Genomic DNA, 18,494 nt, shown 5'->3' with positions numbered 1-18,494 from the left:
GCTTCCCTAATTCTGTCAGTCTGTCTGTACCTCCAGCACTGCATCAATCAATATGTCATATACTTTAAACCCATATGCATCCCCAGGGCCATGCACAGACCTTTCAGAGGACATGTGCTCAAAATGACCCACCACTTAAAAAAACAATTCATATCTTGAAATTATACCGAATGCCTCTGTAGCAAAAAAATAAGCATAGCCCTATTTATTTCTGCAACACACTTGCTCATCACAAATTGTATGCAAGCTAGTTACAGTGCTTTCTAAACACATGATTTACATTGTCCCTCTCCAAAATCCACCAAGGAATGTGCTTTGTCGACACAGACTGTCTTCCCGCCGAAACTCGATTTGATTTTGATTTGATTTCTCTAACACGTCCTAAAAGTGAATACTGGAACATATTTCTAATGTAAGAATGTGGGGAATGGTCAGTGGTGATCTAAAGAATAATCATGTCATATGGGTTGTTATTTTGTAATGCTGTTAAAAAGGTTTTAAAGGAAATACTGTAACTTGAAAAGTATACACATTACAGGTATGAAGTCTCCATCCTTAACGTTGTATATGAAATATGGAAAATGATTTTTTTGTCAAGATAGGAATGTGATTTTAGGAGCCATAGGATAATCTATCTCCTATAAACTGTGCATGGTAGGTAGCTACGCCCAAAGAGAGGTCAAAGAGCGTGTCAGCCTGACGGGGCCAGAGTGCATAAAATAATTGGTGGAGAAAATAATTGGTGGAGAAATTAACATTAGACCAGAAATGCGTGGAGCGGTAGCTACACATTTGAATTGGTTGGAACCTTGAACCTCAGCACGAGGTGGAGAAAATAAACTCACCTCCCAGACCAGAGAGGCGTGTAGAGCTGCAGCTCACGTCCAGAGTGGTTTGAACCTTGAATATCAACATGGCGAAGTGGCGAGAAGCTCACCTTCCAGACAATCACTGGTACGGCTAATTAGCTGTTCAACGTCAAATATCTAGAAAAGTGAATTTAAGTGGGACCACCCTACTACTCTTCTCAAATCACCATATTCTACTACTCTCATCACCAATGGGAACCGTCGACACGGCTGGCTAGCCACCTTCCAAGGAGCATCTTCCAGAGTGAACAACAGTAGAAGATGGGAAAGGGAAGACCCCTTTCGGACAATCAGAACCATACAAGCGTGCCGCTGAAAGGCCAGTGAATACATTCATGATTTCTTACTTCAAACGGGTAGAGGTTTGTGTGCAAAGTATATGAGTACTGTGAGAAATATTTCAAAAATGTATCAACGATAAGTGTCTCTTTCTTTTTTTCTCCCTCTCTCTCTCTCTCTCCTTGTTGTTGTGTAAAAAGCCACCATATTGTGTCAGTCCGCTAGGGACCTTTTCCTCATGCATTAAGTGGGTATGTTTATTCTGTGTTATTATTTAGTTAGCTAGTAAATAAATAATTAAACCAATTTGTATAGTAAGTAAGGCTGGGGTTTTTGCAGATGCATGAGGTTACGACTGTTCAGAATGATGATATGATAAGAGGTTATGATTTAATACGTTGACTGTTTTATGGATGTGATAGGTAAAGACCTTTAGAGTTAATTCGTGAGATGGTAACTCTTTAAACAACCACTCACATGATGCCCCAAACTCCTAATGAGTGCATTGTTACATGATTCATTTAAATCAGGTAACAATTAAACATAGTTAGTTGATTCGATAAATAACAGTCATCAGATTAATGAAGGTAAAGTCACGACAGCATCGAAAAAGAGGATGGGCTATCAATTGATCATTGATATTGATGATTGATGGAAATCTGCTAGTGACCTAGAGCGATTTCTTTTACTGATTATGATTTATATTCAAAGCTCATATCAAATAATAACAATAACTTAATTATATAATATTAATAATATTCTAACTCATGATATATGGCTGGCTGTCAGTTGCTTGTGTTGATATTTTAGTATGTGGTGGTTAGCTAGAGTCTGGACTTCCTGTGTTGCTGCTGCCCTGACATACATGTGCAACTCCCGACTGAAGAACAGGTGGAGTTGGGTCAGAGGGTCGTTGATGCAGCCTCTCATCTCTACATCTTTCTGCCTCTCTCTGCTATGTGTATCAGCCAACCAGAGCGAATATTATTGATGGAGGCTAAATCAAGTGTTATCAAGTGTTATCAAGTGTTAATCAAATGTTGAAATTTAAACTAGGGGGGTGGCAAACTTGATGACGCCACAACGGATTGTGGGTAGTGGGCTCCGAACAACAATGACACAATATTTATACAACAAATTCATTTTGCGGAAGATTATACCACCACCAAAAAGGGCACTTCGGAGACTGGAAGAGGAAAAGGGCATGAGCTCTGCACAGGTATCTGTATCTGTGCACATGCCTGTGCATTCCTGGTGAATGGGCTTTCCTCATTCTGTCAGTCTGTACCTCTAGCACTCCATCAATCAATGTGTCACTGAGTGTTTTGTCTATCTCTTCAGATGTCAATCAATCAATCAGTTTATTTTCTATTAGTGAGTGGACCTGTCCGTCAATGTGTCCTCACCTCCCGCGGGGGAGCTCCCCCTCCTCTCGACGCCAGCGTATTGTGGGGGCGGGGTCTCCATGTACCTCACACAGGAAATCAACAGTTTCTTCCTCCATCACCACCTGGTTCACCGGCCTCCGTATCAGCACAGGACGCTCTACATAGAGAGACCCAGAGTTACACACATGAAGACAGCGTAATGCGCACACACACATACAAACAAGCACACGCACACATGCACACGCACACACACACACAGGTGTGAGAGACTCACCATACACCACCAATTCAGCAGGGTCACTGTCCCTCTCTCCCACCATGTTGGTGCCCACACACACATACATGCCAGCATCACTCTTCCTGGTGTAGGAGATCATCAGCTTGCCCCCACGCATCTGAAAAACAAGACAGTGATGACAGGTCATCATATCACTCCATGTATTAGCCTTTGGGCTTTTCAGAGAGGAGGCAGTACTTCCACCATCTGACATCAGCACTTCAAATGGATGTATAATTTATGATTCCACCTTCATCAGCATGTATCATTAAGGATTCCACCATCATCAGCATGCATCATTAATTACATTAATGGCCTTTGAGACAGTTTGGGTTGACTTGGGACTTAACTGCACTGAGCTCAGTGAGGTTTGGTTGGAACTTTAGTGGGTTGGAACTCTAGTGTATGCAAACTCTAAAGGGTTTTACTTCTAACTCTAATGAGCTTGATGCTGAAACTATGGGTCATAGTTCAGGGGTCATACAGTGCCGTGAAAAACTGTATAGGTGAGACTCACAGAGATGCGGTCATCCTTGCTGCTGACGCGGGCATTGTTCCTCTTCCAGGAGACGGTGGGCTCAGGGTGACCGCGGGGGGGAACACACTCCAGGACCGCTGGCTCACCGGCTGCCACCACCACATCACTGGGGGCCTGCCGGAAGTCATCCCTCAGGACTGGGAAGAGGAGAGCATAGACATGGTTTAGTCTATCTATTCATATTACTGTACATTTATTTGACCTGGTAGGTAAACACATTTGGAAAAATACACAGTCAAACTATATAGCAGATTGTTTTTATCTATTAATTTAGTACCTTTATACGTCCATTAAAATAACATCAAATTGATCAGAAACACAGTGTAGAAATTGTTAATATTGTAAATGACTATTGTAGCTGGAAACGGCTGATTTTTAATGGAATATCTACATAGGCGTGCAGGGGCCCATTATCAGCAACCAATCACTCCTGTGTTCCAATGGCACGTTGTGTTAGCTAATCCAAGTTTATCACTTTAAAAGGCTAATTGATCATTAGAAAACACTTTTGAAATTATGTTAGCACAGCTGAAAACTGTTGTTCTGATTAAAGAAGCCAGTTTGCGCTGTTCTGTGAAGTAGTACACAGTGTTGTATGAGATCTTCAGTTTCATGGCAATTTCTCAAATGGAATAGCCTTAATATTTCAGAACAAGAATAGACTGATGAGTTTCAGAAGAAAGTTATTAGTTTCTGGCCATTTTGAGCCTGTAATCAAACCCACAAATGTTGATGCTCCAGATACACAACAAGTCTAAAGAAGGCCAGTTGTATTGCTTCTTTAATCAGAACAACAGCTTTCAGCTGTGCTAACATAATTTCAAAAGGGTTTTCTAATAATTAGCCTTTTAAAATTATAAACTTGGATTAGCTAACACAACGTGCCATTGGAAGACAGGAGGGATGGTTGCTGATAATGTGCCTCTGCACGCCTATGTAGATATTCCATTGAAAATCAGCCGTTTCCAGCTACAATAGTCATTTACAATATTAACAATGTCTACACTGTATTTCTGATCAATTTGATGTTATTTTAAATGGACAAAAAATGTGCTTTTCTTTCAAAAACAAGGACATTTCTAAGTGACCCTAAACTTTTGAATGGTAGTGTATGTTATTGAGAATATGTTGTCTTTCAAATGCAAACTATATGAGATATCAGTACACATCCTTCTCCGATGCGGTATTCTGTCAATGTCATCACAAGAGTAATCTCAAATATTGTCCTTGTAATCAATTTGAGCATATTTTATATGTAGAGTTTCTGTTTGAAGGTTAGACGAGAGGAAAACAAGCTGATTGGGTGAAAGCAGTACATTGTGTTTTGTGCTTGTACATGACTGTTCAAATCCCTGGCAACTTCCTTGTTGTGCAGTGTTTTGATGTTTCCTGTGCCGCATCCTAGTCTGCAGTCTCTACTGTCAGAGTGGATGAATAATGCACATCTCTCAGTCCAACACAGAGTAAACAAATACAAACACATTAATAATTTAACCTGTCAGAGGGAAAAATGGCATCACACATTAATGCAATGCTTCTGCCTCACACTGGAAACTATGCTAACTCACATCTCCGCACTACAAATCTGACAGTGACAACGACGACAGAACTAAAAAAGGGGACATGATCTTTATGTCACTGTCACACAGTGAGTTTAGCAGCCTTTTCTCTGCAAAGGAAGTCCGGATGAGAGGGTTGACTTGGCAGCAACCTTTGTCATTAAATCCCAGCAATGATTGACAGAGGAAAGAAACTGTATGTGCAGCACTACTATTTCAGTGTTGAAAATGCACACACACAATCTGAGGGTCTGCAGGTGACCCTCCCTATGTACCCTTTCCTCCTTGACCAACACACACTACTCCAGAATAACATATCTTCTTATACCTTTATAAATATCTTAGGTTGGCATTTTACAAAGTAAACAATCAGACCAAGACCATCTACCTGCCTGTCAAACTATCCATCTGTTAGCACAGTAATGCATCAACACCCAATCAAATAAATTAGGACTGCAAATATGCTGCGAATTAGTCCAATCTCAAACATCAGTTAATCTATACTAAACACATTAGTGAACTCATCACCTGTCTGTCAACTGGACGTCTCTCCAGCTAAACCACACTACCCCCATCACTTATCCCCTGACATGTGTTTGACAGATCCCTCATCAACACAGCAGCTACCTGTGTCTTTTAAAATGGCATTTATATTCACAACTACAGTGACTGACTGACTACCATCTCATTTAGTTTATCACAGCCATCTAGAGCATAGAGACTTTCTCTCCTCTATCTTGAGTTGTAAAGGCTGCAATTATCTTGGGAAACGTGTTGCTATGAATATTCCAATCTCTGAGAAGCAGACAAATGGTGGCTGAGCCGTCGCTGAGCCGGCTGCGTTTCAGATCCGCTGTCATGATTGAAGTGGTCATCTGTCGATCTGTCTGCTCAACCTCCCCCCTCTCGCCAGCCCCCCAATATGAGACAATCTGTCTCACACTCTCTGGCTGCCTGAAGTCGCTGCCTGTTCAAATGCAGCAGCATCTCTACTTTTGATCATTTGGAGGCATTTTTTCTGTATTATAATGAAGCACATTTAATTCCTCAGCTGAGACTGGACTTTGTCATTGACGTGACATTTAAACTTAGAAAAGTCGATTTCTGTCATTTGTTTCAAAAGTAAAGGCTTGTTCAGAACATTAAAAAGCTTGTCAGAATTCCTCATCACATCCAACTGGAGTTTTTTCTGTCTCAGATTGTAATATATCCACCTCATCTGAATCTAAGATACACAAGGCCTATCAGCTCATCCAAATAGTAGCAGTTGCACCCCTAAAGTCTGGGGTGAGTTAAGTACATAGGCAGGGGGGCAGTTTAAGGGAACATTTACAGGCACGCGCTGCCTGAACATCTGTCCCTTCAGGGGTATAACGGAACCCCCTGAGCTCCCGTCCCACCCGCCCCCAAAATCCATCAAAAGGAGACGCCAACACAATTAAAGAACCCCCTTTAGACAATTGATGGATGAGCTATTACCTGACAAAGCACACACCCTTCCCCTCCCAAAAGTCTGTTCAGTAGTCCCCACTCAGCTGGCTGCTTGTTTGAAAAGCTTCAGAGAGCTGAGGGCTAATTGAAAGTGGTGAATTATTTTTAGAGATCCGTCTGTAAAGGGCCGGTGTGGAGACGAGACAAGGAGCACAGACACCGTCACTACCCAGCCATGTCGAGGGAACTGAAGAGAAGACATGGTTATAGAGCCAATGAGCTAATCCACACACACAAATACTTCTCCACTCTCATCCACACATTCAACCACAGAAGTCCCAGAATGTGGGCCATTTGAGGGCTTGAAACAAGTGTCAGAGAGCGGAAAGTAGCCTCAGATAATTTCCCCCCAACTCTGTGCAGTGCGAGCAGCCAAGAGCATCTCTTTGAAGCTGTTGGAAGTTAATACGATCCCTCCTGCACCCAGGCTTTAAAGGCTGACATGCTAAAAGTCGTTTCACAGAATTCACACACTGTTATATTTTTATGAAATGATGATGGCACCACAGGAACCTCTGATATTCTCACACAGACAGATGGCCAGGGGACTTCCTGAAGTAACGTCCAAAGCACAGTCTTTGTACCAGACGTGACTCACACTGTGATTCCCAATGGTGGTGAGTAAGTACCAGGACATCCTGAATCTGAACTATCCCAACCTCACCTTACTGTGACAGGAGTGGAGAAGAGGGCACTTAAGGTCCTGGCCTGGGGATAAATAAAGCCCATATTCATCTAACTCCTGCTATTTCTTTAGCTCAGCTTAAACAATGTTGTTAAATGATTATGCTCTATGGTTACTACCATAATAATTGTTACATTTACATTTTAAACATTTAGCAGACACTTATCCAGAGCAAACTACATTGAGTGCATACATTTTCATACTTTACTGTTACTGCTACTATTCTGGGACAGTGCCATTTATTTTCATAATTGTAATGCTTCAGGGATATACAGATTAAGAGATTAAGAATATCCTCAGAATATAGCACTGTATTTTTAAGTGACATTAATCTCAATATTTAGCATTTAGCAAGAGTGCAGCTTTAGTGCAGTCGTAGTGGCCATCTGTTAATGTTTTGAAGTGGGGAGATGGGAGAGTAGTCATGGCAATAGGCTGCTTTGCATCGTGTGGCCCTTGTCAGTCAGTTCACTAGACTAAACATCAGTCAGTGATCAGATTCACTGAACATTCTCTTTTTTTTTCTTTTTTTTTCTCCCCAATTTCGTGGTGTCCAGTTGTTGTAGTAGCTACTGTCTTGTCTCATTGCTACAACTCCCGTATGGGCTCGGGAGAGACGAAGGTTGAAAGTCATGCGTCCTCCGATACACAACCCAATCTAGCCGCACTGCTTCTTAACACAGCGCGCATCCAACCCGGAAGCCAGCCGCACCAATGTGCCAGAGGAAACACAGTGGCAACCTTGGCTAGCGCGCACTGCGCCCGGCCCGCTACAGGAGTCGCTGGTGCGCGATGAGACAAGGACATCCCTACCGACCAAGCCCTCCCTAACCCGGACGACGCTAGGCCAATTGTGCGTCGCCCCATGGACCTCCCGGTCGCGGCCGGTTACGACAGAGCCTGGGCGCGAACCCAGAGTTTCTGATGGCACAGCTGGCGCTGCAGTACAGCGCCCTTAACCACTGCGCCACCCGGGAGGCCCCACTGAACATTCTCAAGGCAGGATGGAGTAGGGTTGACAGGATTGGGTGAGGAGTGTAGGGAGAAGGTGAGGATGGAGGGGGCACTCTAAAGGTGACGTGGGGGACAGGGTTGAGAGGTTGGGCCGAGTTGTTGGAGGGACAGGTTGACTTCAATTGGGATGAATCTTGCCCTTGAGACAGAACTGAGAGATATCCGCTAGATGAGCCAGCTGCAAAGTCAAAATTTTTGTTCTTAATTTATTAGAGTTAGGAATTAGATGTGGTGTGGTTAAGGTTAAAATATGATTTTATGACTTTGTGGCTGTGCCAGCTACTGACCACTCTGCAGAACAAGATTTATGACGAAAAACCACTAACCAGAGGACATAGTGACAAGCTGTGTACAGCAGCGCAAGTGGGTGGGGTTATATCCTTCCTGTTTGGCCCTGTCCGGGGGTGTCCTCGGATGGGTTCACAGTGTCTCCTGACCCCTCCTGTCTCAGCCTCCAGTATTTATGCTGCAGTAGTTTATGTGTCGGGAGGCTAGGGTCAGTTTGTTATATCTGGAGTACTTCTCCTGTCCTATTCGGTGTCCTGTGTGAATTTAAGTATGCTCTCTCTAATTCTCTCTTTCTCTCTTTCTTTCTCTCTCTCTCGGAGGACCTGAGCCCTAGGACCATGCCTCAGGACTACCTGACATGATGACTCCTTGCTGTCCCCAGTCCACCTGGCCGTGCTGCTGCTCCAGTTTCAACTGTTCTGCCTTATTATTATTGGACCATGCTGGTCATTTATGAACATTTGAACATCTTGGCCATGTTCTGTTATATCTCCACCCGGCACAGCCAGAAGAGGACTGGCCACCCCACGTAGCCTGGTTCCTCTCTAGGTTTCTTCCTAGGTTTTGGCCTTTCTAGGAAGTTTTTCCTACCCACCGTGCTTCTACACCTGCATTGCTTGCCGTTTGGGGTTTTAGGCTGGGTTTCTGTACAGCACTTTGAGATATCAGCTGATGTACGAAGGGCTATATAAATACATTTGATTTGATTTGATTTGAGCTCCCGCTCAGCCCAGTCAGAGCTCTTCTCTGTCCTGGCACCCTCCACCCCTTTCCTACTAGCACTGACTTTGCTAATAACATATTTATTGAGGGAAAATGTATTTGCTACGATTGTGATATGTAGTCGTCTTACCTAGCCCTCTTGAGATAAACACACAAATTGTAAGTCGCTCTGGATAAGAGCGTCTGCTAATTTACTAAAATGTCAATGTAGATGGAGATGTGTATGGGATGGGAGCATGGCAGGAAAGTGAAAGTGTTCTAGCTGAGAGCAGGTCCTAGAGTAAAGTGACCTGATGGTCAGTCAGTCATTGTTCTTTTGTGTCAGTACAGTAGGAGTACACCCATTAGAGGTGGTCTAATCCTATCTCTCTGCTACTGCCGTGTCATGGCTAATAGAGCCAGTGGGCGCCTGTCGAGAGGAGGGATTGATTTAATCCAGCCATTGTCTGTGTTTACTGAGGATAAAGAGGGACTCAGGCAGTGCCAGGTCTCCTGAGCCTGTTGTGTTTCAATGGTTGGACTAGTGGTCAACTCATGCCTACAAATTCACCCTTAGGCACTTGTTAAAGCCAACTTGATTATTCAAAATCTCTAATCCTTTATGTAAATGATTATGACAAGAAAAAATTAGTAACGTATTGTAGTAACAATAAAGAGAGTTTAAATGAACAATTTGGCCACTGCGATATCTGTCCATACAGAAAACATCTCTCCTGTATTTCTTCTTCAGGGTTTAAAGAAGAGACCAGTGGCAGAGTTGTAGTGTAGAAGAGGCCAAGAAACAAGCGGCAGTCCAAAATGTCAGTCCTTCATAATCCTCCCATCAGGAGAAAGAGAGACATCTGGCCCTAAAGCCTTTCAAGCAAGTTAAATTTTTTATTTGTCCTACTTTATTTTAATCCAGCTCAAAGAACGCGGCTGTTTGCTCCCTCAGACAGACATTCACATTCATGGCTTTGAAATAGATACCGCTTTCCTCTTCTTCTTACATAAAGGCTAACCGACAGAGCAGAACACTGCTATTTCTGGGAGGAATATGTGAATGGATTCATCCACAATATCTCATTATCTAGGCGCTTCAACAGCCCTGCTATTCAGCTGGTCGCTTACTGCTTATTCATGCCAACAACAAGAACACAGCCAGCAATAATTGACTGTTTAGTATTTCCATACCCGACATGAAAGTTATTCTGAGGAAGTCAAATTAAGCAACAGTGTCTAGTTATACTGAAGCCTGAGTTGTGGACCCCGAAGGCGAAAAACATTTAAGCATGAAATACATGTCACTTCCAATACATTTGTGCAGTGAAGGGACTGATTGTGTGGAAGGAATGAACTGTGTAGAAATCTAAATTCGACAACCCTGTTGAGGTAATACTCTACTGTAGCCAATCCCCATGACAGTCAGGGCAGGGTGGGGTGTCATGGTTCAGAGGTCAGTTCTAGGCATGCCTACATGCCACAGCAATTCAATGTATCTTTCCTCTGAGCTACTCCCAAGCCAGGAGTTGCATTGATCTCAGTGTGATTTCACTATCGTTACCATGGTAGCAATTCAGTACTAATAAATCATAATCAACTTATTCACCAGCTACCCAGAGGCACCAGACCTAGGACAATAGTCATTACTGCAGTTAGTCACCGTTAGAGTGCTTGCATCTAGGTGATGCATAGCCTTACTGGTAGGACTGTCATCTCCGACTACATCTCCACTGGCTGAGGAGAATTCATCATCAAAAACAGCAATATAACTGTGGTGCTTAAATGTTTTCCTCTGGAAGCTGTTCTGCTCTAATATTTTTCGTTTTTCTCTAATATTTCATGTTCTGCCGCTTATGAGTGTGGATATATCACTCAGTGTGGAAGCTGAACTAAAGCTTGCCCTATTTTTGAACATGAGCTGTGGAAGTCAGTGAGCCATGAGCAGTTAGAGGCTGAGGCTGAGGAGGCCTGGCTGGCTCTGTGCTCTGGTGGAAGATAAGATGCAGGCAAATTGCTGTTTTGTGTTTTTAAACGAGGAGACATTCCCTCATCTGTTACGCTCCTTTTCCTAATCAGCACACTCCGCTAATCCATTTCCTAACGGCAGAAAGGACCTGCATCCAGCCCAGGGTCACGCCACACTGCCACAATTACAAGGAGAAAGAGAGAAAGTGGCAAGTGATGCAGTTGTCACTAGTTACCACAGATACAAAGTCATAATTTGTTATATTTAAAAAATAAAATAATAATAATGTTATTTTTGGTCTTATTTTATGGTTAAGCAAAAGGTTACAGTGTGGTTAAGGTTAGGGTTAAAATCAGATAAAAAAATAGATAAATTGTAGAAATAGGCAGGGTTTATGACTGTGACAACTAGTGATGACCACGTGAGCCTAAGGGCCACAATAATAGACAAGTCTCTCCAAATGGTCATATTTTCAGAAGTTCAAGATAGCAGATGAAAGCCTGTCCTCTTCACCTGTTGTGCTTTGAGAGAGACAAAGAGACAGAGAGAGAGACATAGAGAGAGACAGGTCATGGGGTGACATTGACAGCAAGTAAAATGACAAAGACTTACTGGCTACTTCCAGTGAAGCGTTTCGACTGACAGCCTCTCCAAGGTAGTTACGTGCCACACAGGTGTAGACGCCCTCATCTGGTTTGGAGCGTCGTCCGTGGACGATACGCAGGAAGAAGAGGGAGCCGCTGGGAAGGAGCATTCGGTGAGATCGAGGGTCATCCCGGTCCGTTTCCACCCGCTCCCCGTCCTTGTACCACTCCACAGTGGGGTTAGGCCGCCCCTCTGCCTTGCAGTTGAGGGTTGCGGGTTCCCCCTTGGACACGATCAAGTCAGAGGGGTCTTCCAAGATCCGAGGTGAGCTGTCCTCAAAACGTGCACGGGACCCTGTAAGGTGAAAGAAGTTTACTATCCATGCAGCTGTCTATCATACTGAACCGCAAACCTGCAATCTCTGAAAGAAAACATCACAACACAATGTAATCCCATTGAGAAAAAAGGCAGTAGAAAAGCTCTGTGGCAGGCTAACCCAAATCCATCTCCACTGACATGGACGTATAGATGCATGAAGTCTGAGGGAGAGACAGATGGGTTGGACAATAATAGAGAAATGTCTGTCACTCACCACTGAGATCTGATGCACCATGATAGTAAAGCTGACAACAAGGATCAGAACTTTGGTACTGAAGAGCTCATGTTGTTGTTGTTGTTGTTTCTTCCCACTCGGTAGAGATAAATCACATCTTTATTTTACCTTCTGGGCCTGTTATTCTAGTGTTTAACAAAACACCTTATCAGACATTCCCTTGAGCATAGGTAAGTAAGTATCCTGCTTGTATACTCTTCACACTGTAATGACTTCTAGCCTTTTAACCAACTTTGTTCGTCCATTGAAATGTCATTTGTCAGTAATGGTTGGTAGCCTGCTGAAGAAGACAGGTTTTATTCTGATGGGGTATTTTCAAAGGAGGAAGAAGCCACAGGAGATGGTAATGGCCAATCTCAATGTCAGTCAGGATTTCAGCATAGAAGACATGAAGGCCAGTGACATGCTAACTAAAACAAGACGGAAAGAGAAAGCCAATAGAGAGTGAAGTGGGTAGAATATCAGAGAGAAAGAGAGGGAGAATGAGAGAGGAGAGAGAAAAAGCTCTCCTATAGCCCTCCCTCTTGGGATCCATTACTGTTACCCTCTTCTGTATGGGAAAAGAGTACTTCTCCAAGCCAAGGGCTTTAGCTAAGCTTTTAGAGTAGATGGCTCAAACAATGTGTACTACAGTTTTGGGTCTGGAATATGTATAATTCAAATTAAGAAAAAAAGCCAATGTGCAGTGAATGACCAGATGTATTTTTTACAATCAAAAGTCATTCTCTATGGATCTCCTTTGTTTAATTCTATTCTTATGTTTTTCTGTCCATCTGTTGTATTTTGCTTACTTGTTTGCCTGTTCTTTTTAAACTACTTCAACCGAATAGCCCAGGAAATGCAACAGTTAAGATTTTCTGAATTTGAATGTTCACCATGCCATTGAATATCGTGTTAGAGTTATTTTTACTGCCGTCAGTCTATAAATCTCCATTGAAGTGAAAATCTTAAATTACCAGAAGTGTATGGTGGGGAGGAGCATACAGCAACCAATTCACATACAATGTGCTCCAAAAGTATTGGGACAGTACATTTTTTGTTGTTATTTTGGCTCAGTACTCCAGCACTTTGGATTTTAAATGATACACTGACGAGGAGGTTAAAGTGCAGACTGTCAGCTTTAATTTGAGGGTATTTTTATCCATATGAGGTGAACCATTAACAAATTACATATATTTTTTAAATAGTCCCCCCATTTTAAGGGACCAAAAGTATTGGAAAAGAATTAACTTCATATGTGTATTAAACTAGTCGAAAAGTTACGCATTTGGTCCCATATTCACAGCATGCAATACCTACATCAAGTTTATGACTCTACACATTTGTTGGATGCATTTGCCATTCGTATTGGTTGTGTTTTAGATTATTTTGTTCCCAATAAAAAAGATAGCACGAACTGCAAAAGTGTTGCTAATGCTCTCCACTTTCTGGAGGACTGAGTTTTGAAATCATTGGAATGCCAGTGGAAGCAGAGTATGATAGCTAAGGAAATTGAGAAAATTCAGGCATTTGGTTGCAACTATGCGGAGGGAGTCAAAAAGAGAATACAAAGAAGGCTGTTGTATAAAACACCTGCCTCCGGATTACATTTTCAAACCAAGGGCAACAATGGCATCTGTAACAGAGAGGGAGAAGCGTTCAACCATGTAAGACAGTCTAGCTAGCTACATTTTCAGATATGATACGTTTCTAATTTTGTGATGAAGTCATTTTCAGTTAAAGTGTATTGTTAGCTAGCTAGCTAACATTAACTGGCTGACTCGCTAGCTAACATTCCGTGTATGATCTGTGTAGTAATATTGGTATCTCAGAGCCATTTGCATTGCTAGTTTTAGCCTAATGTTATCTGACTAACCTACATTGAAAGTAGTTGGTAAGCTTTAGCTAACTATAGAGTCATGTAGGGTAGTAATGTTATGAGTTGGAATTATGGTTCATTGTTTAGCTAGCTAGATGCCTAAACAAAAAAAGACTCTACCATCCAAGTAACCATTTCACGGTACCGTTTACACCTTCTGTATTGGTGCATGTGACGAATACACATTTATTTGATTAGATATAGTGTGCGTTTACCAGAGACGGTAATGTGAAGAACATATATACCATTAATTTCTATTAGGAACAAAATAATCTGAAACATAACGAAAACAAACAGCAAAAGAATCCAACACATTTGTAGAGTCACAAGCTTAATTCTTTTAACTAGGGGGCAGTATTTTAATTTTTGGAAAAATAACGTTCCCAGAGTAAACGGGCTATTTTGTCAGGACAAGATGCTAGAATATGCATATAATTGACAGCTTAGGATAGAAAACACTCAAAAGTTTCCAAAACTGTAAAAATATTGTCTGTGAGTATAACAGAACTGATATTGCAGGTGAAAGCCTGAGAAAAATCCAATCCGGAAGTGACTCATGTTTTGAAAGCTCTGCGTTTCGATGCGTCCCTATTGAGCAGTGAATGGGCTATCAACCAGATTCCCTTTTCTATGGCTTCCCTAATGTGTCCAGTGTCACAATACATAGTTTCAGGCTTTTATTTTGAAAAATGAGCCTGAAAGTCAAAATTGCGTCAGTGGTCAGCTGAAGTCTCTCAGAGTGTTTTGTGCGTAAAACAGAGAGGTAGCCATTTTTCCTCCCGGTCCTAGTGAAAAGCCAACTGTCCCGGTTGATATATTATCGAATAGATATTTGAAAAACACCTTGAGGATTGATTATAAACAACGTTTGCCATGTTTCTGTCGATATTATGGAGCTAATTTGGAATATTTTTCGGCGTTGTAGTGACCGCATTTTTCAGTCGATTTCTCAGCCAAATGTGAAGAACAAACGGAGCTATTTCGCCTACAAAAATAATATTTTTGGAAAAAAGGAACATTTGCTATCTAACTGGGAGTCTCGTGAGTGAAAACATCCGAAGCTCATCAAAGGTAAACGATTTAATTTGATTGCTTTTCTGATTTTCGTGACCAGGTTGCCTGCTGCTAGCTAGTCATAATGCTATGCTAGGCTATCGATAAATTTACACAAATGCTTGTCTTGCTTTGGCTGTAAAGCTTATTTTCAAAATCTGAGATGACAGGGTGATTAACAAGGCTAAGCTGTGTTTCAATATATAATATTTATGTCCGTTGCGTTATGCTAATTAGTGTCAGTTGATGATTACGCTCCCGGACCCGGGATGGGTAGTATCAAGAAATAAGTGCTGTTGTAATAAATATATAAGACACATTTTTCATTCACAAAACCAACTTACACCGAGAGGAAAGTTTTTCTGGAACATGCTTATTCCTGACATTGTTTTGAAAAATGCATGGTTAAGACCTTACAAATACTGTATACCAAACAAAGTTAAGGAAGTGCACTTCAGCATTTTGCATAAGATATATCCATGTAATTCTATGATGTTCAAATTTGTGGCTATTGATGATATCTGCATTTTCTGTGAAAAAGAAGGTGAGAATCTGTCTCACTTGTTCTTTGAATGTAAATTTGTGTCCGAATTTTGGGAAAACCTTGCAAAGTACTTATTTACCATTATGAACACTGCCTATAATTTTAACATAAAATATATAATATGCTACTGTTGCAATGATAACAAAACCACTGAAATTATTTTTTTTAATTCTATACCAAAATGACACATTTTTCTGATTGAATTTAATTATCTTATTAAAACACTAACCTTAGTGATAACATCTTCATGAATCATTATAATAAGATATTTTCAGAGTGAATATAATTGCACTTAAATTGTTTCTTTTTTGTATTTTATTGATATTTGTTGTATGTTTGAGCATTGTTAATACCTGTGTTTGGTTTGCTAGACATGTTTGATGTAGCAATGTAAGTAGATTTTTGTATTATGAATAATAAAAAATAATAAAAAAATAAATACAAAATAAGTGCATTTTTTATTTTTTTTATTTAATTTCTACCTTCATTTAAAAACAGGGAGTCACCATTGAAACCAGAGAGTCTCTTTCGCAAGGGAGACCTGTACATACAATTAATAGAACAATCAAATCAAAATCAGATTAACAAAACTAAAATACAGCACAACAATCAAGAAAAACAGGCACATTCCTCAGACAATAGTTTCACAATCAATATTTTAAATTGCCCAAGCGGCATCAGAGCGTCCAATTGCAGTGTATTTTACAGTTGGTTCCAGCAATGAGATGCATTAAAACTAAAAGCGGATTTACCTACAGTAATTCGGTGGAGACACGAGGAACCTCAAGAGTTAACCAACCCTGTGAACGGGTTTGATAGCTAATGTTTTTTTTATATACTTTAACAACGAAGTCAGGTAAGTTGGAAGCGTGTGTAATAATGAAGTGCTCTACTGGACTTCAATGATGCCCGGGCCAACCTCATTGCATGCTAGGAAAATGGGACCAAATAGTAAAAACTTTTGACTATTTTATTACACAAATAAGTGAATTTGTCCCAATACTTTTGGTACCTTAAAATGGGGGGGGACTATGTAAAGAAAGTGCTATAATTTCTAAACGGTTAACCCGATACGGATGTCATTACACTCAAATTAAAGCCGACAGTCTACACTTAAACCTCAATCATTTTATAATTTCACTTTTGGAGCTCACTGTACATGCTGGCTTCTACACTATAGTCGTTACATCTGAAAAGTGTGTATAAATCCAAGCTTTTAGCTGTAACCAGATTTGTTTTTTTATGACCTCATTTGATGCACATCAGAAACACTGACCAACATGCCATGAATCTGAGGAAAACACCCAAACAACAATCCCACCACGGTAGCTGTACCAGCTAAAACCCACCGGTTACACACGAGGGCAGCTAATACTAATGCAGGATGCGGATGAATGCTTGAATAGCGCCACATAAAATCAGTTCTTTGCCTGATTCTGTATTTTCTTTCTCCAAAATTCCATTTTGTTATTCCAGGTTTCCATTTTGTTTCTCCTATCAAATTCACATGATATTTTATTTTCTTTTTATAGAAGAACAACAATATTGCATGTTCTAAGTCCACAACAATGTTTAAACCACACAAGGAGACCATTTTTTAAAGTCTGACAAATGTTACCCTTAAATGCAAGTGTGCACCAGAAAGAAACCTGTGTTTGGTTAATAGGTGTTGCTGTAGCGCTCATGTGAATGCAGAGTTTGCAAAACAAATGGCCACTGGATTGACACAAATAGTCATGATATCATTCTGCCTGGTAGGCATAGGCTACTTTGTAGTTAACATTTAAGTGAGAAGATTTTTGGGAAAGCCTTTCCATCTCTAACAGAAGAAGGTTATCATTAGCATCATCGCTAAAGGCTATACAAAGTGTAGACATATGCACGCACAACACACAAACAGACAGGGGCATTCCTGTGCCGTTTCAGAAAGTTGCAGGAAAATATGAATCACTGATGCATTTTGTTCATGTCTTATGATTCACTTCATTTCACTGCATTTCCTAATAAGTTCAATAAAACATTTTAATATTGTTTAATTCCGTTTTAATGTCTGGATTCCATCTGCAACTAAAAATGTATAGGGCCCTAATATCCGAGGAGTTGTAGCACGTTTAATGCTCATTGAATTTCTCAATTCAATATTATCCCTAACAATTCCACAAATTTAAATACTATTCCCTCGGGCTGAACATTTCACTGTTCAGACAGCCAAGCAAAAATGATTTAAAACAAATCCTATCGTACATTTTTGATACTAAGTTCTTTAATTTCTGGGAAATAACTGGGAAATGCATAAATATTCAAATCCAATACAATTCCAAATATTAAAAGGTTTTCACAATTCCAATTCAAACAGTCTAATTCAAATTCAATCATTTGAATTCAACGTCAATTCAGGAATTCCAATTTTTAAATAAATTGGAATTGACCCCAACCCTGGTACTTACATCATAGCAGAAGCAACAGGCCAGGCCATAAAGCTTTTGTGTTTTACAATTTTGTTGTGGAAAAGCACACAACTCAGGCATAGCTGAAAGGCTATGTGACAAACAGAAGCAGCAAACTGCTGTGACAAGTGTACTGTATAATCAGTGCAAACTCTGTGGCACCAAGGGCACCTGTGAAGCTTCTTTGATGAATGAATCAGGCTTGAGGTTTGATTTACACTGAACAAAATTATAAACTCAACATGTAAAGTGTTGGTACCATGTTTCATAAGCTGAAATAAAACATCCCAGATAGTTTCCATTCTCACAAAAAGCTCACTTCTCTCAAATTTTGT

General features: G+C 40.8%; 1 protein-coding gene across 2 annotated transcripts in view; it reads right to left on the bottom strand.

Annotated features, from left to right (window-relative positions):
- The window catches only part of LOC110503971 (roundabout homolog 2), a 59,622-nt gene that overhangs the window by 26,203 nt on the left and 14,925 nt on the right, over positions 1 to 18,494 (bottom strand). For both annotated transcript variants that reach the window (XM_021582664.2, XM_036961462.1), the window contains exons 2-5: positions 11,672 to 11,998; positions 3,331 to 3,488; positions 2,811 to 2,931; positions 2,555 to 2,693 (exon numbers count right to left, since the gene is read on the bottom strand). In XM_021582664.2, coding sequence (XP_021438339.2) covers positions 2,555 to 2,693; positions 2,811 to 2,931; positions 3,331 to 3,488; positions 11,672 to 11,998 — 745 coding nt within the window. The remainder of the gene's footprint in view (positions 1 to 2,554; positions 2,694 to 2,810; positions 2,932 to 3,330; positions 3,489 to 11,671; positions 11,999 to 18,494) is intronic.

The sequence above is a fragment of the Oncorhynchus mykiss genome, chromosome 24 (genome assembly GCF_013265735.2).
Source record: "Oncorhynchus mykiss isolate Arlee chromosome 24, USDA_OmykA_1.1, whole genome shotgun sequence".
NCBI classification, from domain to species: Eukaryota; Metazoa; Chordata; class Actinopteri; order Salmoniformes; family Salmonidae; genus Oncorhynchus; species Oncorhynchus mykiss.
Note: the sequence above shows the minus strand (reverse complement) of the source record. Positions and strands in the feature narration are given on the sequence as shown.